The sequence below is a fragment of the Centrocercus urophasianus genome, unplaced genomic scaffold (genome assembly GCF_019232065.1).
Source record: "Centrocercus urophasianus isolate 14NV4802_14NV808 unplaced genomic scaffold, USGS_Curo_1.0 seq_29, whole genome shotgun sequence".
NCBI lineage: Eukaryota > Metazoa > Chordata > Aves > Galliformes > Phasianidae > Centrocercus > Centrocercus urophasianus.
The window spans coordinates 7,383,473-7,411,060 of record NW_024884855.1 but is presented as its reverse complement, the minus strand read 5'-3'; the positions used below and the strand labels follow the sequence as shown (position 1 = coordinate 7,411,060).

The following is a 27,588-nucleotide window of genomic DNA, read 5'->3' as shown; positions in this document are numbered from 1 at the left end:
TCAGTCCCAGCCAAAGTCCTGTCCCGTCATCTGGTAAAACTTCATGTTGAAGGGTCTGTAGAACTCCTGCAGGCGCTGCACCACCTGCCCCTCGATCTTGGGGTGCGGCCGCCCCTTGGACTTGCCAAGGCAGCGGGGCTTGCTGCTGCCCTCCGGCTTCTTCAGGCAGGGAAAGCCCTTTGTCTGGTTGAAATAGAAATGTTTGTCCGTCACCACCCTCTTGAGACCCAGGAAGTCCTGGACGCGGCCCATCTCCCCAGCCGGGTCACTGACCAGCCTCTCTCCGCTGACAAAGAGGAATTTGGAGAGGGGGAAGTACTGCAGCCAGTTGTCCAGGTGCTTGGCATAGATCCCGATCCTGACTGCGCTCCAGCTCGTGTCGATCAGTCCCGTGCTGATGTTTTTGAAGGCCAAGTCTTGGAAGCTGGGGATGGTGGGGTTTTTGGAAAGCGTCTGCGTGTAGTCCGAGATGGCGCGGGTGACGGGGTTGCGCACCACCACGATCAGCTTGGTGTCCCGTGACATGTTGTAGATGCGCCGCGGAGCCTCCTTGGTGACAAAGTAGCTGGGGGTCTTCTCCATTGTGATCTGCCCCTCTAGTGTCCGTGGCATCAAGCTCCTGGGGAGAGAACACAACACGGTCAGGGCTGGTGGATGTTACCCTACTGCACTCCATCAGTTCCCACCTCATCTTCTCAGAGCCTGGAGCAGCCCCAGTTCCCAGCCCTGGTCATAGGGACAGTTAACTTTCCCCTCAAACCTGACCCAACCACAATGCAGGTGCCCATCAGGTTCAACCTCCTCTGCCTCCAGAGAGCAAGCAGTTAAGGCCAGAAAAAGACAGTTCCCTTAAAAAAAAAAAAAAAGGGCAGGAAACCTCTCAGGACCCAGGCATTATGTTGTGTAAAACTCACTGGGGAGATTGTTCCTCTGTGCACTTTAATGAGGCATTAATTACTGGAGAAATTACCCAGGCATGTCACCCTTTGGGCTGAGAGAGCTGGGGCTGGATTGGGAAGGGACTGGGGCATGGTGCCCCTACAGCAGTATGGGTGCCTTCTCAACTCCTCCACGTCTCCTTCCACTTGGGGCTGAGCGTGTCCCTTCTGGCCATCTTGATGAAGAAGGAGGATGGGATGGGAAGGGATGGGGTGGGATGGGATGCTTCCAGAGACTGACTTAGTACTGTGGGCAATGACTGAATCACTCCAGTAGGTTCTTCTGAAACAAGAACTGTGTGTCCACCTACACACACAGATACATGATCACAGTCATTGCTCCCACCCAGCATCATTCCTAGAAGAGTACAAACCCTGCAGGTGTGCACTATTTTATAGATGGAAACAACATGGTGTGCACTGTGTGGGTGCTGGCATGCCTCCGGAATGCCCACATACACCCACATACACCTCCTGACACTGAGCTACCCAGTCCTGAATACCAACCATGGCCAGGAGTAATGGATGATGTCCTGTGGGCACACTGGGGCCAGCACTGCCCTGCGGATGCCAATGGCTCAGTCCTGACCATGCTGTCAGCACACCAGGGCTCTGCCCAGCAGCATCTGTTCCTCATGTAATGGGAAAAGGCTTGAGGTTTGGGGTTTTTTTCCTCTGGACGCAGGAAAGAACACTTTATTAAAAGCATTTGCGAGCAACGCTGGGCCCCACATTACTCCCTCCCCCAAATGAGAGGCAAAGCCACTTGTGGCTGTATTTTGTTGGCTTTGTTTGGACAGTGACGGCACTCACAGAGCCACTTCTTATCCCCAGCCCCATCAGCAGGGGCAGGCACAGCTGGCACAGCTGGATGGAGGGGCTCCTGGCAGCAGGTTGTCACATCTCCTGTAGTTGTAACCCTAAACACATCCCAAAGCCAACCCCACAATGCCACTTCTCAGCAAGCTGGGGGATGATGGGGACAGACACCTCCAGCACAGCTCCTGCCCATCCCATCCCTTGTGCGCCCCTGAGCCCACACGGGCCAGTCCTCCCCTCTGGGAACGCAGCACTGCTCCCAGCACTTCCCTCAGATGCCTCATGGCGCATGTGGGACCTAAATCAGACCCTGTCCTCAACGTACAACAAGATGTTCATTGTGCAACATTTGGGATGACATCATCCAAGCTCCTGGAGAGCCAACATGAAGCCGAAATTCTGCTTCTCTTGGTCTGTTCTCTACAAACTGGTGTTGTTTTGACCCAAGCTGAAGTTCTGCAGAGCTTTCACCTGGATGACCACAGAAAAGTCAAAGGAAGGCAAGTTTTTGAGAAAAAAAAAATCACTAAATCATTTGAAACCACCAGATTTTCAGTGCCAACACATGCCGCTCCTGTAACCCAAGGATTAGGGTTATTTCTAGGAAAAAATATACAGCCCTGTCCAGAGCTCTGAGGTACCAAGTACACTGAAAAAGGATGGGCAGCTGGGTCCCCTTTGCCCTGACATGGTGACCATGAGGAACGATGCCATTCTGGATGCCCCAAGCCAAGCTTGCATGGAAGTATCTTCCAAAAGCTGCTTTATCCCCTATCTGGGTGACTGACAGCCAGCACTGCCAGAGCCCACACACACCCTGCCATCCATGGTTGCATGCATGCAGGAGCAGTCCCAGCTATAATTAGAGCCAGCCACTCTCTCCTATGCTTAACAAAAAACGTAATTAAAGTAAAATTTAAAGTCCATGTTAAGGCAGCAGCACACACCTTCCACTCAGCTCTGTCCCACAGATTCCCACTCCTTGCAAGACAACTGTGTTACTCTGCATTTCCATTAGCTCCCTAAGACTTCTCCCTAAATTACTCCAGTTAATTATTGATAACCCCCCTCCACCTACAGACCTGACTTAAATCAGAAATCAATGGACCTGTTATGCTCCACCTTAGAAAAAGCACTGGAAACTTTAATTGAATATACAGTTAATTTTTACTAAGAGAACACATCGAGTATGCCAAGCACTGCCCACAGGTACACGTCATAGAATCACAGAATCATTACTCTGTGTGCCCCATGGAAAAGATGGCTAAGGTCACCAAGCCCAATCCCAACTCACCCCCACTGACCATCTCCCCAGGTGCCACGTATCCACGGCGTGGGCAATGGGATTTCCTACATGGAGATGTTCAACACGTGGAGCTGTGAGCATCTCCCCCCAAGGCAGCTCCCACTGCACCACGCGGGTGATCAGTCACTGAGGGTCCCCTCTCAGAACTGTGCCCTTGGATCTGTCAACCGAGTGCTGCCGGACACCTCCAGGCCCACCCTCCTATAGGCAATGGGAAATGGCAGATTAAGGCTGTGCTCCCAGGGGCCCTCGCAATGATTAATGACCTCCTCTGTTGAGGTAGCGAGGCGCAATGAATTACAACCCTGATAAAAACGCAGAAAGCTGCTTTAAACACAGATTAACAGCCAGAGCGGGCAGGTAATCAAAGCAGACTTCAAAAAGTGGGGTTAATTGGTTCAGGATTCCTGGGCTCTGCGATTGGTTTGCTGGAGACGGAGGAGAATCCATCCCAGGGATGGGCTGAGTGTAACATAACGGATGTGCCTGCACGGCGATAAGGGAGGCTCCAGCCCAGAGCTCCCACGGGAGATGCTGGCAGCGTCCTCCCAAGGCCCAGCCTGTGCCAGGCACACTCACAACGGTCCTGGACCCCATAATGCACAGTGCTGGTGATGGGAGCAGTTGGACTGGGTTCTGTGTTGTCACCAGCACTAGAAAAGGAAAAGAGGTAAAAGCACACCTGGAAAAGGGGAAAAAACAACCCCTTCATTATTGCTAAAATTATTAAAAAATTATTAAGAATTATTAAAAAATGACCGCTGACATAAGGCAGTGACAGAAGCAAGTGAAAGGCACAGGGATTTCTGCTGGAGCTGACACGGCTGGCAGCTTGATGCTGCACCAACGACGCTTTCAAGACAGTCAGCCATAAAGGGGAACGGTGATTTCGGGACTAACCCAGCAGGACCCGCAGAATGGTGTCACATTCCATCCCAGCGTGGGCATGGAGCTGCGTCCGGCACGGTGACACCGGATCTCCCTGATGGCACAGCGACAGCCCCAAGGCTCAATGGGGGCCGGGACCTTTTTGTGCAGATGTAAAACAGTTTGGAACCAGAGACGGGAGAGGGCTTGGGGCAGATCTCCGCAGATTTCTCCTCTCCGGTACCACCCGGATCTACATATGAATCGCACCAAGGCTTATCTCACCCGGCGGGGACAAGGAGGCCTTTGTGGTAGCAGCAGCAGCTATGAAGTTGTTAAACTGGAACCGGAGAGGAAAACTTTCAGATAGCGAAGATAGCAGCACCTCTGCTAGGGAATGGGGCCAGAAGGCAGCGAGGGGATGGGACACTGGATACGGACCCAACAGTGCATCCCTGAGCGCACCACGGCTAACGGCATGGATGGAGACAGCCACTCTGTCTCCAAAGTGGGGTGGGGGACACAAGCAGAAAACCACAACCCCAGGCCCCTCCATCACCTCCCCCTGGAGCATCTGTTGAACCCCAGCAAACCGCCCGGGAGCAAATTAAGGCCGTGGTCTCTTTGGCTGCTTATTACCGTGCCATCCCCACGCCATCCCCTTCGCCCCTCGTCGCCCTCAGTGCACACTGAGCCCTGCGGCGCTTTCCCTCCCTGCCTGCTCCATTATTTTTTGATTCTTTCACTGATTCAAAAATGTGCAAATGAGGCCGCAGCTTCCCAATCAGGCCCGGCCATGAGCTAATTGGCTTTAAGCAGGGAAACCTGAATATGGTAATGGAGGTGGTAATGAGGCCAGGATGCGCCTGGAAGGGGAGCCAAGCCCTCAGCTCAGCGACCAAAGCCATGTCAATTAACAACAAGGGAGATAATTTATTAATGCTCCTTTGCACCCCCACGCCCTTTGCACATAATTACTGTTTGATACATGAAGCAGCCTGGAGGTTTGCCCCACTCCCAGCTGCAGGGAGCAGCCCCCAGCATCCTCAGTGCCTCCAGACCTCTCCCAGCCCTGGGATGGAGTCTCTTCTGGGGCTTCAACCCAGCCTGTGCACCAGGAGGGGCTCAGTGCAGGGCCAGGAGCTGGGGAATGTTGGGTTTGGCTTCCCAACCTATTGAGCATCATATTCTAGGGGATGTGGAGTGATGGAAAGGGGAGAAGCTGGAGACAGCATTAGCATTTCTAATGAACTGGCTGCTTTTACGTGTCATCTGACACCCAGTTATTCATCCCCGATAAGAACCGTGCCATTTGGAAAACCATTTTGGGAACCAAAGTCCTTATTGTGTACAGAGCCACCCAGCCCTCTGTGTGCCCCAAATCCTGATGGTTAGCAGAGAAAAGGGATGCTCCCCCATCACCATGGCACAGCTGCAGCCCCTGCATCATTTGCTTCAAGCCCATGCTCATGTTTATAGCCAGATACCTCAGTTATCAGCTCACGGCCCTGAAGGTATGTGACTGATTGTGGTGTCCTTCCATGGTTATTCCAATGGGGTCATTAAGGCCAAAGGGTTACTGATGAATCCACCCAACGCATACCGTTATGGAGAGCAGAAAGCAGATACAATGGGAGCTCAGTGCTGGAGAAAGAGGCTGATCAGTGCAGGGGTGCTGCATGGATGCCCTGGAACACACACACTGGCTTGCACACACACACACTTGTCTGCACACATGCACAGGGAGGCCTGGTACAGAGGAATGAGACTGGAACTTCAAGATCTTGTGGTGCTGTTGGGGCTCTGCTCTATGCACCCATTTCCATTTGCAAGCCAGGTGGGGTCACACCACCCCTCTGCTTCCACCAGGTGTGGGAAGGTCCTGGTTGGCAGCGCAGGGCTCCTGGCCAAGCACAAAGCCACGCCTGGGGCCTCTTCATCTTAGAGACCATCACCCAGGGTTGCAGAAGTACAGCACCCCAAAGGCCATGGCAACAGCTGCTACCTCCAGTGCCCACTCAAGGGTAATGTAATGGATGCCCACCCAAGGGTAATGTAATGGATGAGCACTGCAGAGTAAAGAGTGGAAACAATTCCAACAGATGATGCCACGTGGGGACACTGATGAGCCACCTTGGGCAGTGTCAACGTAAACACCACAACTGGAGAAGCGCAGCGTTCCACCTGCAGTGAGCAAAGATGCCCTTTGATCAGCCATTGGCATAAAAGCAGCTGAGCCCGGATTTACAGCTGAGAAAAGAAACGGTACCACAAATCCTCAAAAAAACCCAGAAGGAGCAGGCAGGTAGCATTGGTGCCAAGCAGGGTCTGAGCAGCCTGGGCAGGACACAGCTTTGCCATCCCTCTGTGACGAAGCACAGCAATTAGAGCCCTGCTCAGCTGCTGCTCCCCAGTGCCCCTTTGATTCCCAGCCTGGGGCACAGGGACGGCCTGCAGCAGGTGTCCTGCCTGCCACACGGGTCAGCCGAGGGCTCTGATCTCCAAATGACCCTTCCCGCAGTGAATACGTCCCCGCGCCCAAACAGCTTGCAGATGAAGGAGCAACAGACTGGAGATGATTTATTCAGGAATTAAAGGTTCAGTACCCCTTTTAAAGGCTGAGCCTCGCCGCTGTCAGCCTTCATTGCACACAATTAAAGGGGTTAGCTGCCCAGCCCTGCCGCAGCTCTCCTCCCTTGCAGGGGAATGAAATATAACAAAACCAAACCCTTCCACGCGCCCCAGTTTGGGGCACGACTGAAGGATTTGCAAACTCACTAACGGCACAAAATGATGCTTTCACTCAGTTTCCTGCCAGGGACAGGGAGCACAGAGCTCAGGTGTGGGCTTTCCCCCATCTTGCATGGTGTTGTCCCAGCACCGAGCTCAATGCAGCACCAATGCTGTTGGGTGCTCAGCACCAGCGCCAAGAGCGGCTGCATGCAAGCTCACACCAGGCTGAGATCAGCCTTGTGGGAAGAGATGGGGTAAAACAGGGCACTGCCTGCATTATTCTTTTCCCTTCAGAGTTCTAAGAGTTGACCCAAGTGGGGAAGCACCACTTCTGGGCACAAGCAGCAGGAGTTGAATGAAAAGCTTCCTTCCTTGGATAGCAGAAAAGGAAGAAATCTGCTGCTTGCGGCAGGGCTGGTAATCTTTGCACAGCAGTAAATCTTGCTGCCACCACAGCAGAGGGTAATCCAGCAGATTGCTGCACCTTTCAGCGGAATCAGCTGCTTAACAGAGCTCTCCCCAAACCACGCATCTCATCTTTTGTGGCCACCAAGAACGCCTGACATCTACGACTGCAAATAAAAAAAATACATCTATAGTATTTTTGACTAAATGCCCTCTTGCAGCACTGAGCAGACACTTCTTGGCTTCTTACATAGTCTCAGAAGAGCACAGGAAGTAAATAAACTCTAAATCTTGTTTATCTCAACCTTAAGGTTGCAAGGCTCCTGTCTCCCACATGAAGCTTGCTAATGCTCCAGCTCCTGCCAGGAAATCTTCAACAGAAAGAGGAATTTCTGCCAAAACAGGGATCCTGAGCAGGTGAAAGAAAGCACGCACTGAGCCTCACTGAGCTGATGGAAGGGCAAAACCTTCAAAATCCATCCCACAGCAGTGCAAGGACCTGGTCCCAGTACTGCCACAGGTATGGGAGTGCAGGGGGGAGGAAGAAAGGAGAAATTCACGTGTGTGCCAGAGAGAGACCTTCAAGCGGCCGCTGTGCTGCCAGCTGCTTGCTTTGATCCACAGATGCTGACGAGGCACTGGGACAAGTCCCCAGAGCTGTGAGTCAATGTGCTTTGCCTTCACGTTTATTTGATGTCAGCATGGGGCTGCCCAGCACCCTGTAGCCTCAGGTGGGCACTGAGAAGGATGAACAGAAGTTTAGTCAAGGGGCAATGAGGAACGGCAGAGGGTGCCCAGAGAGATGGAGGTGTCCCATCCCTGCACACATGCACGGTCAGTCTGGACGGGGCTCTGAGCACTGATGGAGCTGTGGGTGTCCCTGCTCAGTGCAGGGAGTGGGACCTGATGGCCTTCAGAGGCCATCCAACTGAACTTCCCTTCCAACTCAAACCGCTCTGTGGTTCTCTGAAATCTCTGAGTCGATGTTAGAATGCAGTGAACGCATTTCAGACTGACTATGTGACCCTGTGCTCTGATAGGCACAGAAACAGCCACTGTACCTCTGTTATCTGCCCCTGTTATCCACCCCTGCTATCTGCATCCCCTCTATCTGTATCCACCCTTATCTGCATCCCCCTTATCAGGGAGCAGCGAGGCAGTGCGGTCGGATGTTCTCTTCCTCAGAGTGAAACCACTCTGTGAAACATGAGTGGGGTCCAGAGGCGGGATAGCTAATCTAGTGCAGAAAATCTGTCAGATTTGGCTAAGGGACAAAGCTGCCTTTATTGAATTTATAACACAGAGGGTGGAGTGGGGATGGCAAAAAGAAAAAAAGGACCAAAAAAAAAAAAAAAAAAAAAGACAAAACAAGACGAGCACTGGTCAAAGCTACAAGTTCAAGCTAACCACGAGCCCTTCTGAAATGCATCCAGAACTGTCTCCTTTCTACCTAAGAAAGCATCCATCAGTCCTCACCCATGGACTGCAGCCAGACCTGAGAGCTGCAGCAGAGCCTTTGGGATCCATCACAACATTTCCCCATGACAGCTTCGAGCTCTCTTGGCTAGAGTCACAAAGGCATTTCGGAAGGTGATGCTCATTGACACTGCACCCAAATCCATCTTCTCAACCCATCTGCAGCCCCACCTTGTCAGTGAGCATACCCTCATATGGGGACTGCGTGCCCTGACACCATCTGCCATCAGACCCCATCTCTTCTGCAGGGACAGGGATGTGAGGAACAGGGATGAATGGGGACTGGGATCTGTGGGGGACAGGGATGTATAGGAACAGGAATGCAGAGGACGCAGCCCCATGCCTGCATGCCCCAGCAATGTCAACACCTCAAGCAGTCAATCACCGTCAGCTGCATCCTCTGCATTTATTACAAGGGCATCAATGCTGCAAGCTGGAGCTTCTGGCCCTGTTTTTGGCGTGTAACAAGGGAAGATTAGAGCTAACCCCTCCCCAAATAGTCATTTTCCCTGCACACAGCCAGACCCCAGCTCTGCAAAGTCCATAGCACCTGTGCTGGGCTCACAACAGTTCAGGCTCTGGGAGCTGCTTCCCTCCCTGCCTCTGTTAGAGACAAAACTCCAGCACGGGCAGCTCGGGGCTGTTCTCAGGCAGCATGCTGTCACGCTGCCACGGAAAAGCTCTTGTTGAGATGGAAAATGTATCCGATTTTCCACCAAAAAAAAAAAAAAAATAAAATAAAATTCCCCAACTGTGTCAAATTTGTATTACAGCCTGGGGGAAGATGGGAAACAAATTTAGCTCTTTTTTTACTATCAGAAAAAGCCCCATTTCCTGGCACAGAGCACAGGCAAGTTTCGCCCCTGAGTGCAGCAGTGATGCGGGGATGGCTCTGTGCCCCCGTACCCACAGCACCCCATTGCACTCTGCAGCAAGAGCAACCTGCTCAGTATCTGTGGGGTTGATCTCAACAATCTCCCCTGTGCACTTACAATCGCTTCCTCCATGGAGAAGCCACAGAGACCCTCACAGAATCAATCTGGGGTGGCTGCAGAGGACACCTTCTCACCTGGCGCTCAACCCCAGCTGCTCCCCAGCTGCAGGAAATCCCCCATCGAGCAGCAGGACGTGGGCAGAGCACGCCAAAAGCTGTTTCTCTCACTCTAAAGGGACCATAATGATTTTGATCGGACATAGGAAGGGTTATCCAGCACTGCCCCCCCCCAAGCCTGGACCACCTGCAGCCCCAGGGGCTGCCCCCAGGCTGAGATCTGGGGTATCCGTCAGCCCCAGAGCAGCAGCCCCACGTCCTCCCGTCACTGGGAACCACTGGGAATTCTCATACAAAGCATTTCTGCACTGGAAAAGCATCCGTTTGTGGCTACCAGAGCTGTTTGTGGGAAAGGACTGGATTTTTATTATTTTTAGCCCGGCTTCCTAAGGAAATGTGGCTTAAGCAATCACACGGTCTGTCTGCCTGCCCGCCCGTCTGTCTGCTGGGTTTCCCCCAGAATCCTCTGATCCCACCGCCCCGTTCCAGCCAGATTGAATGGAGGACAAGGATCAGACCCAGGAAGTTTGCACATCTTCATGACAAGCAGGGATGGAGCAGGACCACCTCACCCCTAGGCACAGCATAAAGAAAGGCATTTCTTCCCAACCCAGAAGGCTTTGGGGAGAAGCTCCAGTGCAGCAGGAATCCCAAGCCTGCATTCTTTGCTCCCACGTTATGATGTGCCATCATGCACACCCAAGACAACCTTCAGCCTTTACCTCCGCACAGCTATCAGGCATTCTGCTCCATGCCTGTAGCAATGCACAGGGTTATTGTGACCAAAGCACAAGACCTGGCACTTAGCTTTGTTGAAACTCATTTCACTGGCCTCAACCCACTGATCCTATCCAGATCCATCCGTAGGGCCTCCCTACCCTCAGGCAGATCAATACTTCCCCCCCCAGTTTGGTGTCATCTGCACACTTACTGAGGGTGCACCCAATCCTCTCATCCAGATCATCAATAAAGATATTCCACAGGGCTGGCCTCGGTACCAACCCCTGAGCCAGGCACTGCCATACCTGGGTGGTGGTGGGTGGGAGCCTGCGGCAACACAAACAGCTCCATCCCTTCATCTGTGTGGGATGCAGAGCCTGGGGCTGCGTAGAACCAAGGCCATGTGGAACGAAAACCCCACAAGGTTGCAGGGAGAGAGGAATGGGCAGAGAGATATGAGAAGGATGATGCTGCTGGAGGACTGGGGCAGCAGCCCCACGCACAGAACTGGGGTTGGGTGACCAGCACGAGGAGATGCCTGGCCCTGTGATGTCCCAGGGCATAGCAAGGTCCTGGCAGAACCCCTCCTGAACTTAGCACTGGGTAAAAGAAATGAAAATCCAAAGAGTCAGCTTACAGCGAATGGCTTTTCCCTGTGTGTCAGTAGCTCTGAAGGAAAACAAGACAAAACCTTCTTTAGGCATTTCAGCGTGGCTTTTCCCAGTCAGCATGAAAATTCAGATAGGAGAAGGCGTTGGGTAAAACGCTCAATTCCCCACAGCCCGGAGAGCCCTCATCAAAAATCCATTTGAAGTGTTACTCTCAAATCCCTCATGGCAATGGGATATTTTAAGGTCAGTTAAACTTATTATTCACTCAAGATTTTCTTTCAGGTCCCTGCATATTTTAAACAGATTTTCCCCCATCTCCAGTCCAACCGTGTTACAAAAACCCCTTTCCTTTCTTTTCAAGAAGAAAAAAAAAAAGTTGTCAAAAGAAAAGATACTAATCAGAAACAGCTTCCGAAGCCCCACAGCCCGTTTGTACACAGCACCAAAAAGCAGCGCCGCTCCCTCCAGATCCCCAAATCCCCTGACTTCAAAATGCTGAATGGAGCTGCGCTACGAGGAAAAGAATGAACTCAAATTTGTTCCTTCTCATTGAAGCAGAGTTTACACGCAATTTGTTTTTCTCCCTCCCATCGTGTGAGGTAAAGCAGCGATCCCAAATACCGCGTTATTTTTCAACACTTGGTGTTTCCAGTTTTTTGGAATGGCGGTTTTACTCCTGCATGCCTTTATTCTCCTGGGATGCTATGACTTTATTGTTATTATATTTAACACAGAACCCCCAAAGAATCCAATTTTCCCACCTGCAGTGAAAGCAGCACAGTGCTGTTCCAGGGGCTGAAATAAGTTCTTCTGGTACAAAGTGAGCTCAGCACCACGAGGAGGAATACCTTGTGGGGATGTGTTGGGTCCCCTCCCGTCCCCAGCACTGCTTCCATCCCTGCACAGCTCCTCGTCTCTGTGCCTGGGCTCAGTGCTGCATGCTCAGCATTACCCATCTTATTACGGCACCTCATGGTGTTAGAATCATAGAATCCTTAAGAGTTGGAAGGGAAACCCTAGAGTCCTGGTTCTCTGAAGGTCACAAGCAATATGAAGAGCTCTACGTGAAGCCAGAAGTAATGCAGCCAACACAGGAGGCAAATTGAGCCGAGAGGAAAAGATCGCAAGTGCCCGTAATCTTGCTCCAGAGAGCGAGGAGTTCAGAAATTATTAAATGGTTCTTCTCATTCCCAGCCATCTGGCCTGCATTTCTCCATTTATTCAATCAGACATGTGTTGCTTTTATCCCCGCAGCCGCCAGCTCTCCCCTGCTCTCTGCAAACACATGCATCCTCCGCTCTGCCCCTTTGCAGCTTGGCGAGTTCCATACAGCACGGGCTCCCAACAAGTGAACGTGCCCATTTCAGCCACTTCCACTAATGGATTTCTCCCATTTGTACCTAAAAATTGGTGTTTGTGCAGAACAAGGCAGCTGTGGTGAGCTGAGGCACCATTTTGAGTTGGGAACCCCATTGATGGAAAGCAGCATCATCCTGACACCAGCAGTACTGCTGGGTCTGGGAGCAGAGATCTCCCAGTGGGAAAGTACAGGACCAAGGTGTGGGAAAAATCATCCCACAGTGTCCTTTTTCAGGTGACCCCAGCACACTTGTGCCAAAGCCAGGATGCCCAGCAGCACAGGCTCCCACCACCAGAGCCAGGAGTACAGCCCTGCTCCTCCACAGTCTTTGGAGGGCAATAGCAGACCCAGCAGCCTGCCCAGTGCAGCAGATCCACGCAGGCTGCTGGGAGCCTCAGTCACTGCCATTCAACAGTTGGGTTAGAAGGGACCCCCACACCCCAATCCCCACCCCCTGTTACGGGCTCAGGGCCCCCCACCAGCACATCCTCAGAGGACACCCCACACCACCCTGGCTGCACATTCCCCTTCCACGAGGCTCCTCCACAGCCTCCCTTCAGCAGGAACTGCACTCCTCAAGTCCCCAGCAGGGCCAGGAGTGAATTACGTTTAATTACACACTGTCCAGTGCCTTGGGTATCAGGCCAAGTGTTACCAGATGTGCAGGGATCTCTGTCAAAGCCATCTGCAGGCTTAAACGCCTGTTGGGATATTTAATATGTTGGTATCTGGGGTGTGAGGGTCAGTGCCGGGGGTTTCCATGCAGATGTTGCACTTCTTTTCTCCACTTCCCATCACCTTTTAATAACACCATAAATCATCAGGCACTTCTCAGGTGACCACGCAATTGCTCATTCGTGCATGTAAGCGAGCTTATCTGGACCCTCCACTGCCACACGGAGCTGCTGGGAGCCAGCTCCAGCCACGGGCTGTGCGTGCCCCACCTCTCCTCCGAGCCATCTCCTGGCATATGTGCTTCAGATGCAGTGTGGCAGCGCGAGGAAGAGACACGTAACTGATATGGGGAGATGAAAAAAGGTCGGATGGGTCTGTTCCTAATGTGAGCTGCAATGCTCGCAGCCCTTTGATTGCCGCAGAAATAAAAGATGGAAATTCACTGGAGGCAAAGGAATTAATTAACAGGAGAATAAAGGAGCATCGGTCTGTTGGAGTCCTGGCATCAATTCCCAGGCTGGTTTTGAAGTGGCAACAGTTTTCCTTGGTCTTTAAAGTTGTTCTGCTCCGTCCCTCACAGCGCTTCAGGGAACACAGCACGTGAGAGCCTCAGCCTTAGGGTCCTCCCCAAACCCCACAGAAAAGGAGAGACTGTGCGAGTGTGCACCTCCACCCTGGTTCAGTCCATGAATACATCAGGCTCTCACAGTTTGAAGCAGAGGAATATTAATGCTTAGTACAGATAGGATCAGGCCCAACAAAGCTGTCTTTCTCTTTCTGCCTCAAAACTGGGCCGATGGGAACAGGGCAACCCCAACAAAGCCACCTCTCACGGTCCTCCATCCAACATACAGCACGCACAACCAGATCCGAGCTTCCAAAATCCCGCTGATGCAAAGTGCTGCTTCACAAACCTCTCTCCACACAGCCCCCCAATAAAACAAGGCTGAACCCCATCCGCAGACCCCAGCTGAGCTCAGCTGGATGCAGAACACCCACCCAGCCCATGGTGCTGGCTGCTCTGCACCATGCACGTCCCCTTTTCCAGCGGGTGCAGGTTGTCATGCTAGGGCTGTGACACCACAGGGGGGACATCCAGCCCCCTTTCTGCCCCAAACAGGCTTTCATAGAGACAGACAATCCCTTCCCTCAACAAAACCTCAATTCCGAGCTCCAAATACTTGGCAGCGGCCCCTTGACATTTTTCCTCGTGGCTTAGGAACATGACTTTCTGCAATATAAAAGCAGCCTATGCTCTTGGTGAAGAATGACCACTCCCAATTGCTGCCAATCATGCAGCAGCCCCACAGAGCTGTCACTTGAGGGGTGGCACTGATAGCACCCAGCTGCACTGCTGGGGCCTTGGCAGCTATCAACAAATGCCAGCAGCAAGGGGTGTGCTCCTGACCCCAGTCTGCTGCAGTGCAGCACAGCGGGATGCATGGGAGATGCATTTCAGCCTTTTCACATCATGCACAAAGTAGCAAGAAGAAGAGGCACCTGGCACCACGGCAGCAGCACTGCTCTCGGTTATAGCAAGGAAAAGGGACTGCCCCATCTTCCAGCCAGCCACCACCTCACTGGGCTGCAGTTTGCTTTAGAGGCTGCATTGGACCTGTACCAACAGCAGTGGGTCCTGCTCCCCCAGGCCTGGGCTGTGAGAGGCCAGCAGCTCTGGAGCAGCTGGGAAGTATGCAGCCCCAGCACCACACACACAGGCAGAAGGCAGAGCCAAGCTCCAGCCCTGGGGACAGGACTCATCACATTCCCTGTGTGCTCCCATCCATCAGTGCCCACTGCCTCCTGTGCAGTGCCTGCTGATGGCAGCTGCCAGTTCACCAACTGGAACAGCCCAAAGGGTACAAGATCCCAAATTCTCCAACACAAACTCTCCTGTGCAGCCCTAAGTGTACAGTGGTGTCAGTGCAGGCACACAGCCACGTGCTGCTCAGGGGTTGAGCTATAAATCAATGGCAGAGCATTCAGTCCTTCCCCAGCAAGGTCACGTCCCTATGCTCCCCAGCCTAATGAGCAGAGATTACCATTAAGACCTCACTGACAAGTGACTGTATCAGTGTAATTCTCTGCTGCTTGTAATCAATGTGTGTGTTAAAACTTACAGCCCTTCTGAGGGTCAGCATCCCTCATGCCACAGTGCTATGGGAGCAGCACAGTTTGCTCCCTGTTGGGCCATTCCTGGGCCACGATGCTTAGTGCAGAGCATGATGTGATGGGCAAAATCCCTCCACGATGAGCCCAGCAGCAAGAGTTTCGTGCAATTGCTCACAAGACACCAACTGCAAATATTTTGCTCTGCATTTCAAGCACAGACGGTGTTGGTCAGAGCATGTGGTGCATTGCTGCTTTGGGCAATTTGTAGCACCCACACATGCTGGAGCAGCAATGAATGTGCTCTGTGGCTCTGCAGCATCTCACAGGTGGCAGAGCCCAGATTTCTTGCACAGCCATTACTCTGCAAACAGCGCTCTGTGGGCTCAGACACGCACCGCCTGTGTGCACGCTCAGACTGGGCACGCTGCCTGTGCCCCAGTGACAGCAGTGGCCCTGATTGACTGCAATATTCACCATTTGCATTTCAAACAACTCTTCAGATCAAGATCGACTCACTTAAAAGATGCATGAATAATTCTGAAGACACTTAGAGCCCTGTGATCTGCGAGCTGTCTCCACCAGGAGGGAGAAAGAGGCCAAATCAAATCAGCTGCTTTTTTTTTTTTTTTCTTTTTTTTTTTTATGAGGATGGTCCTGGGCAAAACGTGAGCAACTGTTCATAGGACCATTGCAGCACGGTTAGGTTGGAAGGGACTTTAAAGCCCTTCTGGTTCCAACCTCTGCTGTAGGCTGGCTGCCCCGGCTCCCATCCATGGCACTGAGCCCCGCTGTCCCACCCAGCCCTCGCTGTGGGATCGGGAGCAGCAGCATCCGCAGCAGCTTTGTAAGCAGGCAGATTTCCAAAGCCCTTTGAAAAGCCATTTGGAGCTAAGTCCTGGTATTAGAGCTGGCCTTTCATTAGGCAGGTTTTCAATCTCGACCGGAGCCGGTGTCACTGAAAAGTTTTTTAAAAGGTCAGGAAGAAGCTTTTAAGCATATTTGCCAATTAACCATTGTAACTCCCTCCTCCACCCCATGCGAGCTGCCCACTTCCATCTCTGGAGATGGTAATTACTGCTTTATAAATAAGCTTTGAACACCTCTAAGTAATGGCTTCTCCTTGCATGAAAGCACCCTGAACCCATTGGCCTTTTCCATCTCCTGCTACTGTCTGCATCTGAAAATAAAATAACCCCCAAAAAGGACAGAATGCCTTTAAGAAACACCCGTGGTGCTGAGCTGGTCTTGGTGCAGCACAACACAAGGTACTCGATGCTGAGCTCTGCTCTTCAGCATCCAGACACCTGTTCCCATTCATTGCCTTTATCAGTGCCAGGGGAGGTTCAGGTTGAATATCAGGAATGATTTCTTCTCTGAAAGAGCTGCTGGGTGCTGGAACTGCTGCCCATGGAGGTGGGAGGGTCACCGTCCCTGGAGGAGTTTGAGAACCAGAGAGATGTGGCACTGAGGGATGTGGTCGGTGGGCACAGTCAGACGGAGTGGGGATATGAAAGGGCTTTTCCAGCCTGAATGGTTCTGTGACTCGATGCTCCTACGCCTGAATTCCCAACCCCTGAGGCTGCAAAAGCAGAACCAGGGAGCACAAGAAGGGCGTGAACAGAGCATTTTCAATTGTATCGATTCATAGTCATTTTTAAAGCAGCTCCAGGCTTTCTAGGTGCACCATGTATTTATTGCAGCAGTCTGGGACAGCAGCATACTTTAAATCCTTTAGAAACTCCTGTTACTTCTGCACACCCCGCTGCACAGCAGACAGATAACACCACCATTTACTGAGCAGAGACAGCGACACTGAAAGAATTCCTCCGTTAGGAGGAGCGGGGCTCGTTCTGCTTCACAGCTCACAGCCTCCATCCGAACTCCACAGCCAACACCAGCACAGCTCCAACATTCCCTCAGACCTGATCTGTGCAGCACCACGGGGACGTGGCAGCCGCAGCACAGGGATCTGCAAAGGGTCAGAGCAGCACCTAGGAGCACTGGGGGGAGCGGGGACAGGGATAGAGTGGCCAACACAGGGCAGATCTTGGGCAGAATGCTGCTTCCCAGAAGCTCTAAGTGTTTTCAAATGTTAATTCCTCCTCGCAGCCAGAAAAACTATTTTTAATCCCACGTGAAAGCAGTTTGCAGCAGCCCCAGCTCTGCGTGTATCACAAGGAGAGCACACACATTCTCTGAGCACAGCTGTTGGGGCAGTGTTTCAGCCCCAGCTCTAATGCACAAAAGGGACATCGAGCCCTGTGCATGCGGACACATTTTTCTGTCTACTATCACATTTAAAGTAGCACCTATACAATAAAACATTCAAATGCCATTAGAAAGCGACCACCATTGCCTCGGTTTCCCTGTGTTTTCCCTCTGTATTTTTATACACACAGGGGAAGGTGATGCAGAAAGGCTCTGTGCTGGTAATGAAAGCTACAAACGGAAATGAGAAATCACTGAATCAGAGCAGCGAACCCAAGGAGAGCTGAGATGCACAGAGGCAAACAAGGGCAGCTCTGAGCATGGAAATGCAGCCCTACACAGGGCAGATTGGCCCTGTCACGGAGTAGAAATAACATCCCCAAACCACTCTGTGCATTGCTACCCAAATCCTGGCGAGGTTCCCCTTGTTCCCCACTACCCATGGGCTTCTAAAAGGCATCTGGGAATGGCACAGTCCAGATAGGCTCTCAGCACGGTGCCAAAGAGGTGCTTGTGACTGTACGGATGGATCGAGGCACTCTATAGCATAATGTGCACAAACACCCCCTCAAAACATCTCCTGAGTTCCACTCTTCAGCTGCCAGAAGCACTCACAGCAGAAGTCAAAGCAGCAGTGCTGGAGCCACATCCCTTTGCTGCTGCCCGAAGGCTGTGAGGTCCCGAGATGAAGTCTGCCTTCAGAAATCCCAAATGCCATTATCAGATTCAAGAGGCAAAGCACGGCCCGTGGGTGCACACACACACACTCCCAATGCACGCAGCCCTCCAACACACACCCAGCAGTGCAAGCAAAGCACATGGAGAGGCCTCTCCCCCCACAGTGTGCAGACCCACAGCCCAGCAAGAGGCAGAACGGCACCGAACCGTGCAGCTCAGCCCCAGAGTTTGGGCTCTGGGATGCTCCGCAGCACCAACGATTGCTGCTCATGTGGGGCTGAGTGCTTGCTGACTGTTGGCAGCACTCACACATGGGTGGATTCATTACTTCTGCCCCAAACCAGGAGGAAATAAGGAATTATTTGCAATTCCTACAGAATCCACCACCCGCAGCGGTTTCTCACAGCACAGTGCCCGTGGTTGTGCTCTCAGACACGCTGGGCTCAGCTCTCCAGCTGTACAACTCCTTCATATGGCAAAAAAGCAGCAAGAGGGGACAGGAAGAAAGGCTCAGATCACACATCATGCACGGAAACACACAACAGAGCAAAGCAGCTGACAGAGCTGCTGCTGACACAAAGTTTTGCTGGACAAAGACAAGGGAACACCGCATGAGCTGCAGCACAGGGAGAGCTCCCAAAGGCCGGTTCTGCTGAGGGGAAAGAATTTCTAAATATCACCAGGAAACATCTCAGATCCCATCCTTACATCTGCCTTCACCCACATTCCCACTCAGCAGAAGGACAGACAAGGGCTGCATGGAGCCGGCAGAGGAGCAGACACTGCCATCCTTTCCCTTTCCATTGGGGTTCACCCACCCTAACATCAGCACAGAGCGCCAAAAAAATTAAAATGTGTTTTGCTTTGGGATACAATTTCACGTCATGCTTGGATTATCCATTAGGTAATTTATGCTGCAGCCTGGAGAAGGTGTTTAACCTTCCATAATTAGCGAAACCTACAGCAACTCCAGGAATTCCACGAGACGTGCATTGCTTTTACCAAAAGTTTTCTTCGTAAGAGAAAAAAGAACTGCTTAAGAAAATATTTTAAAGGAACTTTGAGCTACTTCACATTGAAATAAAATGTTCCAGTAAGAGTAAATGGCTTAAATCAGCAGCCGACATTATTGAACCACTCAGTGCTCACTGAAGATACTCCTTACAGAGCAGCAAAATCCCTACGGGATTGAACTGCAAAAGAAAAACAATCTGTAGTGATATTTGTGAGGGTTCCCCTCCCTCCCCCCTTTTCTTCTCTCCTTGCATTGAGTTGAGACAAGCAAGGACCCACAGGTGCCTCCAGGCCAAATCTCTTGGCATGAGAAGCACTTGGTGTAATTTTGGTTTCCCAGTACATTCAAATATTCCAGAAATGTTTACACCACTTTGAGATATTCATCGGAAAAACCTGAGCTGCTGTCCAACTCCTATTTTCCTCCACCCAAACACACCCCGGCTTTCAGCACTGAGCTCTGTCTGGCTCTCAGGAGGAAAAAAAAACTTAACACCCTCATCAGAACAAAATCTTGCAAGAAGACCAAACAAGAGAGGTGGGGAGAAGAGCGAACTACGAGAAATGGTTGTGATGCGATTGAAAACGCGTGCAGAGTTAAAGCAAAACATCTCATTTCCCCCTCGCCCCCAGTTGGAAGGATGCAACTTCTTCCCAGCAAGCTGCACGCTTCCCTGCTCCATTTATCCCAACTGCCCATAGCCATACACAGAACCACACGCACATCGGATTGGGCTCCTTGCAAGCAAGGACCGCTGCAGCCCGAAACTGCAATGCAGTCACACTGCTCTCCTGGCTGTCCATCCCACGGCCGCCTCACCGGCAATACGAGAGCGCTCCATCTTCCCCTGCTTTAATTGCACACTCGCAGTCATCAAGCTCCCATTCTGCCAAGAGAGCTCTACCTCGCAACCCCGGCCCACAGAGGATTCGTTACGGTCGTTATCATTTCTAGAGCACCGCAGAGATTCGTATGGAGCTGCAGGGGGAGCCGATAAATCACAGCAATATTAATGCCGCCATCAAAATAAGCGCTACTCACTGCGTTTGAAGGTGCGTTAAGGCAAGAACTTTACAGTCCAGATGTGGTCTCACAGAGCTGAAACTCTGCGGGTAAAATTCCCACTAAAAATCACACTTTCCGTTAAACACGCTGATTTTCACAGGTTACGATTTTGGCTGAAGTCACTGAGCTGCCACCTCCTCCAGTACATCAAGAAACGTTAAGAAAAAGCACTCCTGTGAGCTTTGGGGAGCCCAAAACGGGAAGGACGGACAGGGCGAGCTGCTCCTTTTATTAATTGCAGATGGTTTGAGCCAACGCTGCAGCGCTTTATAAATCTGTGAGTTTGGACTCCCTTCAAAACACCGGAGTGGATTCTTGCTGCCTTCGAGGGGCTCAGCGCACGGGTTTGGCCCGGCCACGGCGCAGTTGGCCACGACTTGGGCTGCTAATGGACAACACATGCACGGTAGCTGCTCTTCCGATCGCTTTATCGCTCAAAAAACTCCAATCCATTGAAACCCTCAGAACTGAGCGACTCCTTTCAGTAAGTACAACTCTGCCCTCTGACACAACATACAGCAAACATGAGTGATGCTCCTTCGCTCTTCCCCTCACTCTGCCAGTTCTCCTTTCCAAGGCCCAGGGAAAAAAAAAAAAAAAAAAAAAAAGCAAAAGCAGGATTCTCCAGCTTTTTTGAGGTCTGTGCTGCCGTTATTTGCGTGAGACACTGAGAAAAATATATCCCCCAATATATACACCCTGATAAGGTATTCCCTTAAGGAAGTTGGGAGGGGGAAATCTCGGTGCGGCTGAGAACCAAATGTTAAAGATTACAATTGCAAAACCTGAGCAATTGACAAAACAGTATCTGTTCCCGGTCTCCCCACCCTCTGCCACCTGCCCGCGGGGACACCGGGACTAGAGGGAATCGGAAAGGGACTGCAGCGCACCGCCCGGCCCCGCCGCGCCGTGCGGGGCTTGGAGCCGCCGCCACCGCACCGGGGAGCACCGCTGTTCCCGACGGTCGCTGTGCCCCGCATCCCGCGCACCCCCCGTGGCTCCGCGCTTGGGTACGGGGAACCCCCGGCACGGCGAGCAACGGAATCGCTACCGGGCGCTTCTCGGCGTTACCTGTACCAGCGCAGCCCCTTCTCGTAGCACCTGTCGAAGAAATGCGGCTCAGCGCCCACCGCGCGCACCCCGGGGTGCACCCGCAGGAACTCCAGCAGCGCCCGCGTCCCGCCCTTCTTCACGCCCACGATGATGGCTTGCGGGAAGCGCCGGCTGCCGCCGCCCAACGCCGGGCCCGCGTCGCCCGCTGCCGTCGGAGCCGCGCCGTCGGGGAGCGCAGCGGGCGGCGGCAGCAGCAAGGCGGGCGGCAGCGGCTCGCAGGGCCCGGGCAGGCAATAGAAGAAGTAGGTGAAGAAGAGGATCATGGTGAGGAGTAGCGAGGCCCGCGGCGCCCAACCCGGCTCCGCTCCGCACCCCCGGCCCGACCCCTCCCCGCGCCCCCCCGGCCCGGCCCGGCCCTCCCTGCGCGCCGCCCTCGCTCCCACTCGCGGGCGGAGGGGGGCGGGCACGAGTGGGGCGAACCCGCCCGGGGACGGGGCTCACTCGTGGGGCGGCCCCGCGGCACCCCGGGGCAAGGGTCAGCACCCTGGGGCGGGGGGAGGGGGAAACCTGGGGGAGGCGTCGGTTCATCGGTTGCTATTCTATTTTTTTCTCCTTTTTATCATTTCGAACGTTTGGAGCCGCGCAGCAGCCGGGGAGGTGGAGGAGGCAGAGGGGCGGTCCAGCCCTAAATAACCGGCACGTCCCGTGGTATGCAATTAGCAGCCGGCAGCGCTAATTAGGTTGCGCGGGCTAACGGTGTGTGGAAACGTGGCTCATGTGTGCGTGTATTTCTTGTTTGAGGTGGGATATCCCTGCGCCCTGTGAAATACACCGCCCCAAAGCGGCAGTTCGAGCGCTGCACCTCCAAATGAGTGTGCACAATGATCGGTGTGGGGGGACCCAGCAAGAGCCAAGCAAACCCCTATCCCAAAGCAGCACAGCACCTGTCTGCATCAGAGGGACTGGATAAATCCTACCCGGCGCTGCAACAGAGATGGCACAAAGCCTGGGGCTGCTCGTGGGGCCGTGTCCCCTCGTCCTGAGGGCTCCATGGGGAAGCTCTGTGAATCCTCCTAGCCACGCGCCTCGAAACGCTGAGGCTTCCTTCCAGCCCTATCTGAAATCAGCAGTGTCTTAATTAACCTATTAATATAATTAGCTCTTTTTATAATTGGATTTGCTGAGTCTTCCAAGAGATTTGGGGGGGGGGAGGGGGGAGATGATGGCCTGAGTGCAAAGGGTGCAGAGCTGCGCAAATACCTCAGCACTGATGCTTCTGCGTGGTGACACAGCTGTGCAGTGACACAGGTGACAAGCTGCACAGTGGCACAGACACCTGAATGGACGCTTTCTTGATGGCACATTTGCATGGCTGCATGGTGGCACAATGGCAGTGTTGCATGGTAACAAAGATACCTGGTGAGATGGCAGCACTGCTGCACAGTGGCACAACTGCACGGTGGCACAGCTGCCAAATGGCCGGGCAGTGTTGAATGGTAACAGAGCTGCCCACTAACACAGGGCACTGTTGTACAGTGGTAGAGCTGCATGGTGACACAGCTGCACGGCAGCACAGCTGCCAAGTGGCACAATGACACGTGACACGGCTGCATGGTGTGGCACAGCTGCACGATGACAAGGCTGCTCAGTCACATGGCTGCATGGCAGCAGTGTTGCACTGGATGGTGATGTGGTGGCACTGCTACACAGTGGCACGGTGACAAAGCTGCATGGTGCCATGGCTGCTCAGTGACATGGCTACATGGTGGCACAGCTGCATGGTGACACGGTGACACGGCTGCAGGAAGGGCTTTGTGCCCTCTCGTGGCTGCGCTTGCAGGAGGCTCTGCTCATCCCATCCCATCCCATCCTGCACAGCTGCTTTTCAACACGAGGAAATAAAGGCCGGAGTGCAGCAGAGAACCTTCCCTGTTCACAGCCCAAAGGTTCCCTGGGGAAAAACACGAAGGGAAGATGATGACGAGGAAGTGAATCTGTTATCGGGAGCAGTTTGATAAATAAAAACGCATCCAAAATCCGCGCGGCACTTGCCAGCTCTTGTTGAGTTTACGCAAGTGATTAGAGAGAGGAACTGTTTCACTCCAGGCGAGAGCTGGTGGGAATGGTTCCAGCCCCGTGTTTGGGCTGGGGGGAAGTTGTTGTTGTTGGAAAATGCCAATTTGTCAAAATGGGAACCTTTGGCAGCAATATATCCACGCTGACAAACTTCTGTCTTCACACAGCCAGGGAGGCTCAGGAAAGGCAGAGGGGCGAGTGCATCACCCGCACTCATCATCCTCATGCCAGGAGGATCCCATGGGGCTGGGGCTGCTTTGTGGGCTGCCATTGGTGCTGTATTTTGGGGCTGCCTCTTGGTGTTGCCACCAAGCTCTGCCCCATCTCCCGCTGCAGTGCAGGGCAGGATGCAGAGAGTTCTACCTTTGCCTTTCTTGCCCTCCAGACTGGGGGGCTTAGAGCATGATCTGGAAGTGCGGTGCTGGGGCAGCCCAGTTAACTAAGGGCCGTAAGTGCTCAGCTGCAAGTTGTTCCATGAAATTTAAACATTTAATTTTGCTTGATTTAAAATAGTTGGGCTGCACTTTTCAGCTCTTTGAGATTTCTTTCCAACCCATCATTTCAATGTCATTTTAAATGGAGTAGAGGAGCTTTTTAAGGACAAAACACCACATTTTGGCTTGGGGATGTGCATTGAGGGTTCTGTGCAGGCAGGTTTGGGGGTCTTATTGCCAGCAGGAATGGGTCTGGAGGTCTTGGTGCTGTTATTTTCACCTCCAGCCAAAAAAAAACCGCTGTTCTGAAATGGGAAGCTCCAATGTTCTGCGTTCGGTGCCCTCTGCTCACCTCGGGTGGGGGCTTGCAGCTGTCCCCCAGGAGCTCACAGGGTGCAGGAGCCTCAGGGCTGCCCTGGAGGAGGCAGATGAAAGCATCCAGGGCTGACACTGGTGTTATGGATGGGCTGCGGAGAGCAGTGTGCAGACACTGCTACAGATGTGGAAGGATGGAAGGAGCTTCCGCTCTTCCGACCCTGATGGATGAGATGTGAGGGCAGACACTGCACTCACTGCATCATCACTGCCTCCACCTCTGCCTGGGGCAAAGGGTGTGGGAGCCCTGCAGATGGATGTCTATGCTATGGGAAGGGGGGCATTGCTCCCCAGGGCCAAGCAGACGCAGGGTCTTAGGGAGAGCGGGGGCACTGCCACTGTGCAGGGGAAGATGTGTGGCCAAAGGAGTTTTTAGCAGAAGTCCATGAGGAAGAAGAAGTGAGATGCATCTGTGAGCTCCCACCACATCGGTGATGCTCAGAGCTGGAAGGTGGGCACCAGGAGGGGAAAAGAAAGCAGCAGAGGGACCCCCTTCTGTGTTTGGGTGTGTTGGCAGCCCCATCCCATGGCAGTACCCAAGGGTGGCTCAGCCCTGGGGGGAGGAGGCACTGGGACAGAGCAAATTCCCAGGGTGGTATTCTCCCAAACTCCCAGTGCTCTGTGCAGAGGTTCCCTTGCAGCACCTCTCATCCCATTTTTCTTTTATTACAACCTCTCCTGATGCCTTTGGGCTCAAGCAATTGAATTCCAGCAAGCTCTACGTAGAGAAACATCACCATGATGCTGCATGATCTCAGTTCTCCCCTCACCCATCCTTCTTCCCCATCCCAAACGCTCACCCCTGAGCAGGATGGGACTCAATAATGCTCTGCGCATTCCCCCAGCCCCTTTCCCAGAGCCCCCCTGGCTGTGCAGCACACGGGCAGGAGCCACCGTGGGTCTCCTGAAGTCTGTTATTACAAAGAAAGAAAGAAAATGGCTCAAGGGATCAGCAGGGATAAAAAACACTTTAGCAACACAGGAGATCATTTAACAGGTCACCTCTGCCACGGAGTTCGCCCAGCTGATAAAGGCGAGTAAACTTATTAAAGAGCACACAGCTTGATTTGAAACGGCTGCTCCCAAACAGCCAATTACTCCAGGCCGTTCCAATCCAATTAGGAAGGCTGTTTCCCTGATTACGGCGGTGTGTTTTACAAATACGGCACAGCTCCTTGGGTTCAAAGAGCAAACCATGAAAGGGGGTTTGGAGAGGGGCGAGCCAGCGCCTGCAGTCAGGGGAGGAGCGGGGAGGCAAATCGAAACCTGTGTGCAAGGATGCAGGTCCCTATGTGCAGGAATGTGGGTCTCTATGCACAGGACTGTGGGTACCATTCTGGATGGGGATGGCTGGGCCCTGCAGGCAGCCACACTCACTGGAAGAGCAGCCCCATGCTTGACCCTAGAGCTTTCCAGCCCTGTGCAGGCCAGCCAATCTCTTTGGGAGTCCCAGTCACCTCACCAGGATCCCAGCAAAGGCCACCCCATTGCAACCTCGAGGTAATAGCATGGGGGAATCTGCCCCCATCTTCACTGCAAGGAGAGGCAGTGCCTAAAGGGAGAAACCCAGGGTGGCTCTTCCTGAGCTTACAGCTTGCTGAGCCCAGGCCCTCTCTGCTTGGATGGATGTGAGCGTGAGGAAGAAGGAGGAAGAATGCACTGTGTCTCTTTCTAACCAGGACTGCAGGCGCTGCGGTGCACCAAATGGATCCAATCCAAGAGCTGGAGTTTCCCATTGCGTTGAGGGAGATACAGCGAGCCCGTCACTGTGGGCACTAAAAATTAACCTGCAGGCTCCATCCTCATCCCAACAGTGCAGTGGGGTTTGGGAAGGGCTGTATGGAGCCAGGAGTGGGGCTGGAGCTCCTCTGCTCACTCAGTGCCTTCACCGCCATCCAAACCTTCACCGCAACCGCTCCAACGGGTTTGCTGGCATACGGCCACCTCTGGGGTGTAGCACAGCCCCTGTTATTAAAATGTGTGACAGCAGCTCAAGATGGAAAGTGAAGTTGTACATTCTCCATCTGAAACTCTGGGAGGAATTTCAAGCAGGGGAATGCAATTTCCAGCCTGGAGGAGAGCCAGCAGCGCCAGGGCGAGATTTTTCTTAATATGGTTTTGCAAAACTTGAACATAGAAAATTGCCCGTAGCTATAGCAATAAGAGCGAGCTGCAGACAGCCCCGCACAGCATCCACACACCGCCAGCAGCCCCGTGCCCCAGCTCCTGTGCTGTGCTCTGTACCACAGGGACGTTCTGGCCCAGTAGTTCCCAAATAGTGACAGCACCTTGTGTAGAAGGCAAACGCTGCTGCTCGCAGTGTGCCCCAGGCAGGAGGAAGTTTACCCCAAGCTCTCGCTGCTCGCAACAGCCCAGGGTTCAGCTCGGTGCTGTTCTCTCCAAAATGGCACTGGGGCAGTGGTGGGGCAGGATATGGGTCCCAGCAGGGCGGCCCCATCCCCACATCCCCACTGCCTCTGTGGCCGCCTGCAGCAGCGTGGAATCGCCTGGCATTGGGCCATTGCATTTACACTGGGAGCCTGCACCCTGGTTCTGCTTTTGATTTAAATAATCCCAATAAGGGGATAGAGCAGCCAAAACCCACTGATTTTTATTTTTATTTTTAAAAAAGCTTCGATTTTAAAAAATAATATCTGTGAAATGTGTGATTGTTATTAGAGTAGGCAGAGCTGCAGGGTATCAGACACAGCCTGTCCCTGCCCAAAACCCCATCCCCAGGACTCTGGCTATTAACTGTGCCATCCTCCATGCTGCTTCCCAGCCTTGGCTCTGCTTTCCTTCTCATTCTTTCATGCAGAAGCAAACTTGGGGCTGAGTGCAATTATTCCCTTATTGGTGCCCTCCTGGGCGAAATCTCAGCAGTGACAACAGCTTCACTTCATCCTGGAAGCAAAAAAAAAACCCAAAACACAGGGAATGGGAAGGCACAAAAACAATGAGACGTTTCTTATTGGTTTGCTGATAGCCAGCATCCAGTCACAGGGTTCTTCTATAGGCTTTTCTTTATTTTTCTATAGAATTTTTTAATCCTGTTGAGATACATGAGGTGAAACCCATCCAGATGGAGTCGGCAGCTCATCAGAGGACTGTTAGGTTGCCCCCGGCCCAACAAAAACCATTTCCAACTGAGAAAGTCACACCTTGGAGAAGACATCAAATATCACTGTGTTTGCAGGGGAAGAATTGCTGCAGCCAAAGCAGCCGGTGCAGCCTGGGGACCCTACCTTCATTAGCTGCCTCTCGTTAGTAGAAAAGGGCCCCCATGGTTCTTTCTGCCTGTCTTCTACGTCAGCCAGTGTGGTGCACAGTTGACTGACCGGCCAGCAGTATCTCAACAACTGCTTACCTGCTCCTTATGAGCATAATAATTCAGTGGAACCATCATTATGTGTTCATTGCTGATCTCATTTAGAGTTAATTACATGCCAGATAGATGTATCTTTAATGCACTTGGAAGCATCCCAATGAAGGCTCTGAGCAGCCATCGATGAACATGAACACCAGCCTTCATTCTGCATGGCGTGTTTGTTGGCAGGTCTAAATCGATGGCATCCTCCGACTCAGCAAATGTGAGGTGCTCTGAGCAGCCC

At 52.7% G+C, this 27,588-nt stretch overlaps 1 protein-coding gene across 1 annotated transcript; it reads right to left on the bottom strand.

Moving 5' to 3' along the window:
• Positions 1-26,435, bottom strand: HS3ST6 (heparan sulfate-glucosamine 3-sulfotransferase 6). Its single transcript, XM_042828179.1, has 3 exons — positions 26,324-26,435; positions 21,111-21,534; positions 1-619 (listed from the first exon to the last, which is right to left on the bottom strand). The coding sequence occupies exons 1-3, from the start codon at positions 26,433-26,435 to the stop codon at positions 1-3; spliced, it is 1,155 nt and encodes a 384-aa protein (XP_042684113.1).
• Positions 26,436-27,588: the final 1,153 nt, after the last annotated feature.

Excerpts from the sequence above, each read along its gene's own strand:
- HS3ST6 (XM_042828179.1), bottom strand. The coding sequence starts at position 26,435 with ATGGGGCCGCCCTGCTGGGACCCATATCCTGCCCCACCACTGCCCCAG. Across the intron at positions 21,535-26,323 it reads GCGAGCAGCGAGAGCTTGGG|TGGGAGCGAGGGCGGCGCGC; the intron begins GTAAACTTCCTC and ends TCCGCCCGCGAG. Across the intron at positions 620-21,110 it reads AAGGGGCTGCGCTGGTACAG|GAGCTTGATGCCACGGACAC; the intron begins GTAACGCCGAGA and ends TTCTCTCCCCAG.